The sequence below is a fragment of the Argopecten irradians genome, chromosome 16 (assembly GCF_041381155.1).
Source record: "Argopecten irradians isolate NY chromosome 16, Ai_NY, whole genome shotgun sequence".
NCBI classification, from domain to species: Eukaryota; Metazoa; Mollusca; class Bivalvia; order Pectinida; family Pectinidae; genus Argopecten; species Argopecten irradians.
Genome location: NC_091149.1, coordinates 30,937,443 through 30,950,118, shown reverse-complemented (window position 1 = coordinate 30,950,118; position 12,676 = coordinate 30,937,443). Strand labels below are relative to the sequence as shown.

Sequence of the window (12,676 nt, the reverse complement as noted above, 5' to 3'; positions counted from 1 at the left end):
ACGTATATTGAAGGGTTACAATAGTTGTCGCATGTGTATGCCATTGTATGATTATGTATTATTAATAAAATATGAAGATTAAAGATGTAACTTGATGATGATTCACTTTTGCCGATTACAAATTCATGCAAAAGTTCAAGTTAAACGCAGTTCGTCAGACGATGACCAAATCCACATGAATCGTAATCGTATTGTTGATTACTATCAAATTCAAATTCTTATCCTCATTTCTCTCCATGAGGATCTGATAACAACTAAGTCACAAAAACGGCAGTAATAATTTGAAGGTCATCAGAACAGGGCCTCATATGGAATGCTATCAGAATAAAGTATATCATTCAGTTTGTGTCGGACAACGCATTTCGTATTTACAAAATTGGTGATATCACGTACTTATCTAGCGCGTGTGAGGTATGGGGATCCTTTTTCATCAAAACTTATAATTGTTACACCGTTGTAGCACGGGGTGAGAATAGGGATCACAAATCATAGATTAAAGAAGATGTTTAATATCCAATTAGTAGACTATTATTAGTCTCAAGACTACAAAATGTGATCACATTTACATTTGAATGTGTATGTTACGAACCTTATCATTAATTAATCGAATAAAACAGGTAAATAAACAATAAGCACTGACTTGAAGATGGGATCGAACATAACAACACATGTTTTCTGAAATTGACATTATTATTTTATACCATAGGAACCAAATGTAGTAAATATTTAATATCATGCATACACCCTTCTGCCTATTGACAATATCTACACGTATATTTAAATTAGTTACCGTAGACCAATCGTTAACCGTCTCCGCAGGTTGAATTGAATACCAAACAACAATCAGTACCGTTGTATGGTTGGCGGATCCTTTGTGAAATCATTAGATTTTTACACCAGGAATAATGTCAATATAACGTCAAAATCTTTTTGGAGCAGATATATCTCAATAACCATGGACATAAGAGACGTTCTTATTATAATGACAATATTTATACTAACACAGGTAAGTTGTTTCTGTATCTATCACTTCCTGGTCTTATTCCCTGTAGAATTTCAACGATTTACCTGACCAAACGGTAGATATAAACAAAATAAGAATATGTAATAACTTTGATATCATATCTTACACGGAAAAAGTATTGCATCTAATGGGATATATCTAAAATTTAAGTTCTTACCTTTTTCATTTACTGCCTATGATCGTGGCCAGGAATTTTTACGGATGAATGCCCACATAGTGTGGTGTGTTGCCGAGAACACACCTATTACCTTGCGTTGTGTCAATAACTACCAGTATGTGCATTGAATGACGTATTATTAGAACATCGAGGTCTAAATAATTTAAAAGGCATGTACTGCTCTACTGTATATTATCCATTCAAGCCAACGCACAGGGAGTTATGAAGACAAAACTCCGTATTTCAATTTGACCAGGACCCAGTTTTTTTAAAAGTTGATTAGTCTAATCACAGTTTAATGACATTTTTCAAATCAATATTAGTTATATAGTCAATTATATTACTGACCCCCTATAAAGGCATAGAGGGTCAGTAAGATTTATAGGGGGCGAGGGCGTAGTCCGAGCCTCCTTTACTTCTTACTGACCCTCTATGCCTTTATAAGGGTCAGTAACTGACTATATAACGAATTTATCGCATCGAGGACCATTTATTTGTTTTATTAATTCTTTGTTTCCTATTTTTTTGGTCAAGAATCTGAAATCAAACTTAAATCATACTGGCACGAATGATAACAAACAATTGGCACTTTTAAAATAATTTGCCTACAGTAGGCTAAATATTTATCTATGTATTTCTTTCAAGAATTTTCAAATATTCTGTAGGCCTATAAGGAACCTGCAGAATAATGATGTATTAATAATTCATAAATCAACAATAATTTCGACTATGTGCACAGTAGGCCTACCTCAATACGACACCAGACCGTCTGTATATTGAAAGCATCACAAACAAGAGTGACACAAACATCCATCTAACATTTTAAGCACAATCTCCTTGATCATCTGTGCAATCTCGCTGAGATAATCACTTAGAAGTTATGCCAATAAATTGATTGCATAGTGAAGATTGATCTGTAGGCACGAATACCTCCATTTGTTTATAATCACAGTCTAGAAAACACTTGAATTGTTACGTTTGACTTTCGCCGCGTCATCAACTTTTAAACTAGCGTAGGGAAAGCAACTCGTATTTAAAAAATGCATTTCTTGTAATTTGAAGTATTAAAACGATTAAAGTTATTTATACACAAAAATTAACAAGTAATATATAGTTTTACGGTAATGAAGTGGTATATTTAGTTGAAGATAAAGTGTTTAAATTTTGAAGCGAGGGCTAGAGCCGCCATATTGCACCATAATAAAATTTACTGTCCCCCTATAAAGTGATAGGGGGTAACCACGTGACGGCTCTCCGCCAATCATTTGGGGACATTTCTGTCCGAGGTGCGATAAAAAGTATTAGGGGGTCACCACGTGATGGCTCTCCGCCAATCATTTGGGGACATTTCTCTCCGAGGTGCGATAAGGTATAATATCTTGTCAAACTAACTTTAAAGGTTTATAAAATGCTGAAACATCCGATTCTCTACGTACTTTCTTTACCATTCTATAGAAGATATAATTACAGCAAATAGGAGATACCATGTTCACGAATCATGTGATTAATCACGGCCCTGTACTTTAAATTAATAACGAGTATTCAATGCATTTAAAGAGGAGATAACATTTACCGCAGTCGACTCCAAATGTACTGTACGAATAGCACTATAACAAGTATTGACCGTGGTATGTATCTTGTGTATGTTGAATTGAGTCATGCTCTTACTGAAAGCATCTGAAATGCACGCAACTTCTTTTTTTTAAATTTTTTTTATTTTTCAGAAGTTTTCAAAATGTAAAAGTTACATTAGATATCAGCACACAAATCATTCATAATCTTCATTCACTCATTCATCATCATCATCATCATCATCATACATATATTCACTCAATATACAACGTCATTCATTAATCACCATATCCCACAGTAGCAAATTATATTTGATTACCATTATCACACTCAGTAAACAGCATCACTATAGTTACATGTTACAGCTTTGCACACTAACATCATCACTCAATTCGCATCATCATTACCATGATCATCATCATTGTCAAAATATCCTTTCTACAAGTATTTTAATATCATGATCAATAAATTTAAATCTTATATTTTGATATCATAACCACTTGTCCTCTTATCCTCAAACACAACATTATATATCACCCACAACATCATAAATAGAAAACGATAATTGTATGAGATGATCACTGTGCATTTTACATTTAAGCATCCAAATTGATCTGAATGAGTTTAATTTTTAAAAATATTTTTAATTGATTTGTGTTCAAACAAACAGAACAAACATACCAAACCTAAGGAGAGAGAGAGACAGATAGACAGAAACAGGCAGACAGAGACAGACAGACAGACAGACAGACAGACAGACAGACGAACAGATAGACAGACAGAGAAAGAAAAGGTGGGGTGTAATTATGAGACATCAAATATTCAACATTGCAAGAAAAGCAAAAGCAAAATTTTGATTAATTGTGGCAATAGTATTCAAGGTCAGGAAGATAAATAAACAAGAGAAGTTAAAAAAAAATCTGGGCAAATAATGTATACCTTTTACAATGCTACCAGTTTTTCCCATTTCTTCCAATTCTTATCAAACCTTTCTTTAGCAGAATCACCTTTACTAGTAGCTATATATTTTTGTACCCTATAGTGTTCCTTGATAGTGTTGATTAAAGCATTTACACTTAAGGAGTTATGCAGACATCTCATCTTGTAAATATAATGTTTGATTATAATGAGAATTTCATTATCTATCCCATTATTTTTCAGATTCTGTGAAAGAAGACCAAATAGATATGATTCTTTATTAAAACTGAAGGGAATGATGAGAGCATCTAAAAGATTTTCAAAAGTATAAAAAAGTTTCTGAACCTCTTGACATTCCCACAGCACATGTATAATAGTCTCAGTTTCAGAATTACAGAGAACACATAATGGAGAAATGACAACATGAGATTTAAAAAAAGAGAGTTTGTAGTAAGAATATGATGATTCACTCTATACCGAAACCATTGAAGCTTTGTGTTTTTAGTGATAGTGAAAGGAAGTTTGAACATTTTATTCCAAGTAGGATTGTCAAAGTCAAAAGTCTTATTCCATTTTTTCTGTCCAGTTGGAATTACATTATTTTTAATATGAAAGTTGTAAAAGTGTTTAGATCCTTTGAACTTCATTAGAAATAATTCCAGGTTGATTGGAATGTAAGGATATACAACATTAGCGTATGGGAGAGCTGCACTGGCGTAATATTTCTTGACTGCGGATAACACACTTAGATAATGTAGAAAATTACTGTGAATTTGACATTTTTGAGTAAATTCATCAAAGGTAAAAAAAGTACCAGCGATTTTATCCTTCACTAGATCTTGTATCACTATAACTCCTTTCTGATACCAGTCCTTCATAAAAAAAATTTTCCCTATAGTAATTTCATCATTGTACCACATAGGGGTTTTCATATAAGATTGATGTTTGTTAACATTCTTCTTGTAACTAGAATGCAGATGCTGATAAGCTTTAAATACATCAAACCAAAAACTATTATAACATTTATTTTGACACATTCTTACATATCCAAGCCCACAGTTAGCTAACAAATCTATTTTTATATATGTTTTAAGAATCACTTGCCATTTAGATGTACTAAGAAGAGCTCTTCTAATCCAACTGACTTTGAGAGAGTCAATGAAGGCCTTAATATTTACCATTTTAAGTCCACCTTCAGTATAATTTTGTATCAAAATATCCCTTTTAACCTTATCTAATTTACTATCCCAGAGAAATTCATACAGAACAGAGTTAATTTTGGAAAGAAATTTTTCATCTGGGTTCGGCAGAGATATAAATAAATGGTTAAATAGGGAAATAAGTAGTGATTTGATTATATGTATTTTGCCAATTGGAGTTCAAATTCTCCTATTCCATGATTTTATGAGAGCTTTAAATTTTATCAGTTTTTGGTCAAAATTTAACTTGGGTATCATATGCATATGCAGATTAACATGGAAGTCAATTCCTAGAAGAGTGAACCTCTCTTGCCCCAACTGAAGATCTAGTTCTGGAAGAAATGTATCTGAGCTATATTTTTTGCTTCCGATCCATACCACTTGAGTTTTCGAAACATTCATTTTAAGTCCCGATATATTAGCAAAATGTCTTAATTCTTTTATCGATTCCCTAAGTGATTTCTCTGAACCATCTAGTGCCAGTGAGGTATCATCCGCATATTGAGATAGGAGTATTTGACAGCCGTTAATATCAATTCCTTAATTGCCAAAATTTCTGTGCATAGAATAAAGATATAAGGAGCGATAGGGTCGCCTTGACGACAGCCTCTTTTAATTGGAAAAAATGAAGATAAGTTCCCACCTTGATTAATAGTAGCACTAGCATTGTTGTGAAAGGTTTTTACCCAATTTATTATACTGTTCCGAAAACCAAAAAAAATGTAATACTTTTTCTATAAAAACCCAAGAGACCGAATCAAAAGCTTTTTCAAAATCAATCATTAAAAACATACCTGGAATATCAGTTTCGTGACATCATAGAAAAGTCTGGTATTTTCGCCAATAAAACGCCCCTTTAAAAACCCAGTCTGATCGTTATCAATTATTTCATTCAAAATTTATTTAAGTCTACGAGCTATGGTACCTGACGCTATTTTATAGACAACATTCAAAATAGGTTTTTGGTCTTCAATTTTTTACGAAATGTCTGGATTTATCTCCCTTAGGGATACATGAGATGATACCTTGTCGTTGCGAGATAGATAAAATGCCAGAATGATACCCTAAATTGATCGAGCGAACAACAAAATTACCTAAATATTTCCAAAAACATTTACAAAACTTTACTGTAAAGCCATCTATACCAGGACTTTTGTTATTTTTCATATTTTGCAAAGTTTTCCCAGCTTCTTCCAGTGTTATTAAACCCTCAATATTTTTTTAATCAATATCACTTATTTTTTGAACATTAAACGGTTCTAAAATGCTATCTAAATTAATATCTTCTAGATTGCTATTATAATCATACAGCTTTTTATAAAAATTGACTTCGTGCAAAATTTCATCCTGGTTTGTAATTACTTGCCCATCATCTAGTTGTAACTTTGGTATAATTTAAGATGTGAAATTTCGATTTTCTAAATTGAAAAAATAATTAGTAGGTTTTTCCCTTTCTTCAATCCATTTAGCTCGAGATCTAACAATACTCCCTTTAATTTTTCCCCTTATCAATTGTAACTCTTTCTTTTTAAGTTCTAAATCAACTAAATTTGGTTCATCTTGATCCTCTAATGCCTGAATTACCTTCTTAAGATGATCTTCCCTAATATTCTGCTGTTTTTTCTTATACGAGGGGTATGAAATAGTTTTCCCCCGAATTTGCATGAACAAGGGTTCAAGAAATAGCTTGTCATCAATAGTAAACTGTATATCTGAATCTGGAATGTTAACTATGTTGGACTGATTATAGACTGGAAGACAGTACTGCAATTTTGTCTCAGAAATACATTTTTTACAAGATCTAAATATTCAATGTCCTGAAGGAGACTATTAAATTTCCACAATCCCTTTCCCGGTCTAAATTTTTGAAATTGAACAACTTCTTCTTAGTTGGTCACACGCTATTTGTAATGCTAAAATTAATTCAGTTATTGTTTTAATTTCTTTTGTTTACAGCAACACCAGACAAATCTAACAGGCAGCGTGTTATTCAACAACAATGGTCATATACTAGCTGAATGTCCAAATACTACACTTCAGATTGAATTCTCATCTGCATGTACGGACACCTGTCCCGAATCCGCGCCATTTTTGTTTGGAACTGTTTGTCTGTCGTTCTGTCCTGTTGGCTACGTGGCGCATGCGGGTACTTGTATGTACGACATACCTCGACGAGAGCAAGAAACTAAAATTAACTTGATATGTCCGACAGAATTTTGTCCCCTGGAAAACCCTTATTGTGACGAATACCGATGCGTAACCACATGTCCGCAAGGTATGTATATTGAGGAGCAGTCGTGCGTTTACACTTGTTCAAAATCGAAGCCGCATATGTTCAATTACACTTGTGTAATGGACTGTCCACGAACGTATCCATATACTGAAAACAATATTTGTGTTATGAATTGTTCGATTGGTTACGTTCAGCTCGGAAATTCATGTGTCAAAGCGTGCCCTCATGGCAAGTATAGAACAAAAACGAATTGTGTGGATTCATGTTCATCGGAGGGCATGTTCGAACTTGTAATATGGAATACGGGTCTGTGCTTAGCGAACTGTCCACTATTTACCAACATCAATGGAAACATATGCAATACCCATTGTCCTCACGGATCAGACCTCCTCTGGAATATGTCGTGTGTTGGACAATGTCCTGACTCTATGCCGTTTGTATATGTATTATCGAAACGATTACCTCCTTTTGAAACGCCTGTGTGTCTACCCGTCTGTCCAGATCAAACATATGTCGACGGCAGAACATGTGTGGTCAAATGTTCGCAAGGAATGAGAATCGATGACAGAAATTGTGTTCGGAATTGTCCATCCGTACGTAAATTCATTCATCAAGAAAAGTGCCTTTCAATATGTCCTTCAAATCTTGTTGTGCATGGGACATCTTGCGTCCAAAACTGCCCAGCAAATGCAAAATATACTTTCAATTCGACATGCATAGATAAATGCCCTACTGGATATGCAGTACTTGGTGATGAATGTGTTACGTCGTGTCCCGGTGCATTGATTTTGTTCCAAGGCAAGTGTTCACTAACTTGTCCAAATGACTTGTTTATTTTTAATGGCTCCTGTGTCGACAGGTGCCCATTAACCCATCAATATAAAGATGTAAGTTCTGTTAATAGCGTTTTGGCAGTGATAGCTTGTCGTCAGTCATGCACAAAACCTTATATTTATAATATGACGTGTTCAGATTATTGTCCTCATGATACATACCGATATAATCACACGTGTGTTGACAATTGTTCCAAGATCGGTATGTTCGGCCATTACAGCATTTGTGTATCTAAATGTCCTTCTGGCTATATAATTAACGATGACTCATGCTCGAGGTCGTGCCCAAAAGAAACACCATTCGTTTTCAATGGAAGCTGCCGGAGTGAATGTCTTTCTACGCATACTATACATCTACCTGATTGGTTATTTTACCAAAAAATAATAAGATGCGTTAATAGTTGTAGTTCTGATAGAGTGGAATTCAACGGAAAATGTGTTGACAGATGTCCTGTCGTTACGGCCTACTTCAATGGATCATGTGTAGAAGAGTGTCCACTTTCACATAAGTTTAACACCACCAGTGATTATTTCCGATATAAGTATCAATGTGTATCGAACTGTAAGGTTAATGCCCCGTTCTCTTTAGAAGACAAGTGTGTAAATATCTGTCCACATTTTTCAATCAACTCTTCATGTGTAGCCCGATGCCCAGAGTCTCACAGCTTTGTATACCACGAGAGGGCAGGACGGAGTCAGTGCGTCAAGGAGTGTCCAGGAAACACTTACACGATATATAATAAATGTTATAAACAATGTCTGGACCCCCTTGTCTCTTTCCTCGGAAACCTCTCCTGCTTACAACAATGTCCGACGACACACAAGTTTCGCTATATGTATTCAAACAATGAAAAGTTGTTCAGATGCGAAAAGACATGTTCAAAACCTCTATTCATTTCTGGGGACAAATGTTTACATAATTGTCCTGTATCGAAGCCGTATTCCAAAGGTCAAACTTGTGTGGCTACATGCGGTTCTAGTTATCCGTTCTTCCATCCTGTAACAAAGCAATGTCTAAAAGACTGCCCACAACCTTACGTTTTATCAAACAATACATGCATTCAAAAGTGTCCACCAGATGCACGTTTCCTAGTAAATAACGTGTGTACGAAATCGTGTCCACCCGCGATGAAGTTGTGGTCACCTCAACAGAAAGGGAATGTTTGTGGTAGTACGTGTACTCATGGTTTTGTGGAACAAAACAAAACGTGTGTGACCTCTTGTTCTGGTGGACATGTAATTATAAATAACAAATGTACTGGTTCTAAGTATTGTCCTAGGGAATATAAGTATACTGAAAGTTCTTCAAACGGGAATATATGTCGTAAGTCTTGCCTGAAGGGTCAATACATTCAATCTCTAACTTGTGTACGACAATGCAGCAAATATTATGTAGAAAACGAATGTGTAGATCGATGTCCAATAACGCATCCTTATACAGACATTCAAAGATTTAGGACAGGGTCTTTTCCTAAAGAATGTCATAAGAACTGTAAACCTTCGCAATATGTCGAAGGATTTCACTGTACGTCACTCTGTAATAGTGGTTTATATATTGCTATGGATAAGACATGTGTTAACAAATGTCCGCCGTCTCATCCATTCCGACGGAAGAATATACTTGACGCAGTATGTGATAAAGCATGTGGAGATTCATACCTGGTAGACCAGAATAACAACTGTATGGAAGAACAGAAATGTAAAGATCAAAAGGACATGTTTATATATAAAGACAAATGTGTACAAGAATGTCCCCCGCATTCATTCCTTGATATGACAAATACACGCTGTTTATCGCTGTCAGATGGAACATTGATTATTGGATTTATCCTTATTACTATAAGCATGGCCCTGGTGGTGTGTACGTGCTGCCTTCTAAAGTGCAGGTATCCTTCATTTCAGGTACGTCCTCTTCAACACACGATTCAAGTCTCTCATGTGCAATAATTGATGGCATACGACATCAATACGTCTCAGGGATCTACATGTTTTTGTATAATAATTTGTGACAATTGTTTGAGGCAATCCGCCTCTTCATCAATGGACACTGAACACAAATACGGGTGTCAAATTTTGCGGTTCACGGTAAATAATCTTGTTTTCTATTTAAAGTGGTCAAGGGAAACACGCATGGAATAAGAGAAAATTCCCTTTCCTTCAGCACTAAAAAATAACTTTCACTTCAAACACTTCTTGATTGTATATTATTACATCAATACGAAGTGTTCGGTTAACGTGTAATATGTAAGGTAAAAGTGAACGGAAGAATATTACAATCATCCTATACGAACTGGGTGAAATATGGTGTTTACTTTTTGTTTCAGACAAACAAAAGCAAGGATTTGGAGGATAATGATGAGGAATCGCATTTACTGTTAGATGTAAATGGTGAAGGCGACTGTGGAGCCGAGACCTGCCAGGAGATACACGATCTATCATCGAGTGGACATTATGTCCCGGCTAGAGACTGTCACAACGAACAAGTCTCCATGGCCAATACTTCTATACCAATGGTTCAGGTCCACGCTCCCATGGTACCAGTCTTTGACGAATTACAAGAAGTTTATGTTGGTGAAAAAGATATTGATGAAAACACTCAAGTAAAGACAACTAAGGATGAGGAAATCGACGAGTCCAGGGAACGTTTGACTTCGAAGTCGACAGATGATGGTGTATTTCTCCAATAGACTTGTAACTAAATGTCATATTATATTAGCCATGCCTTATTTCGTCTGTTATAATAATCTGTATTTGAATATGACATAGTTATCTGTCATTTCGGGTAGGTATTGATTGCTTCTTCTGAGAGGTCGACGCAATTTTAGTACTATTTGGTTTGCTTCATTATATTTACATTCTATTAACAGAATGGACCATTTAAGGACGGCCTCCGTGTACGCGGGTGTGTTGTGTGTGAAGTACGTGGTGTGCGTGTTTCTTGTATAGTCGATATCTTGCCCTTTTTATAGTTTTATATTACTGAACCATTCCCCTGAAGACATCAAGCCACGCATTACACCTGGTCGCATTATATTTACAACGGGCGAACCAGTTGTTCTATTCCATTAATGCCGAGCGCTTGCAGAAACAGAAACTACAACTTTTAGGCTTTGGTGTGTATCAGTTAGGGGACAGAAACCAAAGCCTACCTCACCGGGGCGAGCACTCAAATGCAAAGTCAGAATATGTGTCAGTTACTGAGATAGAGTGAAAAAACTACAATGTGTTTGTCAATGTTAAACCTTCAAACGAATTAACAATATTACAGTCATGGATTTGCGCATTCATAATAGATCATACATTTATGCTTCCATAAATCTTCGAGAAGTGCCCATTTTTTAGTAAAAATGCCTAGTATATATATTTAAATACTTCATACAACTTCACAAATTTTAGATAAAATATTAAGCTCTATATTTTCAGAAAACAAAACCGAAAAAAACCCATAAAAATTATTGATGTTAAGCCACATTCCGTAACATAGAATAGACGTCAAACTTTCTGATAACTATTTCTGCTCTCAACATGCTTATTTGCTTCATTTTACAACACAATCTATCCAAATTGCTGTCTTCTCTATATATTGTCTTTTTAGAAAAAAATTAACAGAGAAAGGTTATGTTTGAGGCTTAAAACTGACTACATGGAGCAAAGAAAGTAAATTTTAATGCATTTCGTTCGGAAAATGATAATTTTGTTGATTTTGTTTTTCAATTCAAAATAAGTCAACCACAGGAAATAGGCTTGTTATGGGAGAAATTACCCAAATTCATATTTAAATATCAACTAAGCGTGATAAAATGTTAAGTTAGTATTTGTTTTGTAGGTAAATATTTAAAAGTTTTAAAAGTTTTTGTCAAAAAACAAAAACTTTTTAACAAAAAGATCGACTGTCATTACTAATAACAGATTGATTTCTACAGACAATTTTCATATATATTATATATATTCAGATATACATTTCCAGCCAAAATATTTCAATACAATATCCTTCCTCTAGAGTATATTAACACTACAGTGATTTAATCTCCCTACCTCCTCTCTAAACCTCTTTTGTTTTGTATCTCCATATACAGTATTCCATTTCTTTTTGTAAAATTTCTCTTGATTCTCCATGTGTATGCTCGTGTGTATCTGAGTGTGACTTGTGTGTGAATGAAGGTGAGAGACTGTGTGTATGCGTAGGTGAAAGTGTGATAAGGTGTGTTTTAGAGAGTATAACGGTGTATGTGTACGTTTATGAAAGGCAATAATGATGATGATGTTTGATGATATGATGAAAAGGATGATGGTGATTTTGATGGTAATATTTCTGACTATCTCCGAAAATATGACGATTATGAGGATGAGGATGATGATAATGAAAAGACATTAATGATGTTGAAAATAATGATGATAATCATGATGATAATAATATTGATAATGATGATGATAATGATAAGATGTTGATAATGATGATGATGATGATGATAATGATAAGATGCTAATGATGATGATGATGATGATGATATGATGATGATGATGATGATGATGATGATAATAATAAGATGTGATAATGATGCTGATGATAATGACAAGATGTTGATAATGATGATGATGATAAGATATTGATACTGATGATGATAATCATAATGATGATGATAATGATAAAATGTTAATAATGATGATGATAATGATAAGATGTTGATGATGAATGATTGCTTTTTGTTTTATACTATATTGAAATGCCTTGAAAAAAAA

General features: G+C 34.5%; 2 protein-coding genes across 2 annotated transcripts in view; one reads left to right on the top strand and one right to left on the bottom strand.

Moving 5' to 3' along the window:
• The window catches only part of LOC138310705 (uncharacterized), a 35,233-nt gene extending 33,935 nt beyond the window's left edge, over positions 1-1,298 (bottom strand). The window contains exon 1 of the mRNA XM_069252039.1: positions 1,182-1,298. The gene's annotated coding sequence lies outside the window, so the exon portion shown is untranslated. The remainder of the gene's footprint in view (positions 1-1,181) is intronic.
• LOC138310155 (proprotein convertase subtilisin/kexin type 5-like) lies at positions 814-10,623 on the top strand. The gene is made up of 3 exons (XM_069251280.1): positions 814-1,006; positions 6,827-9,838; positions 10,261-10,623. Exons 1-3 carry the CDS (start codon positions 857-859, stop codon positions 10,621-10,623), a joined length of 3,525 nt encoding a protein of 1,174 aa, XP_069107381.1. The 5' UTR covers positions 814-856.
• The last annotated feature ends 2,053 nt before the right edge of the window (positions 10,624-12,676 follow it).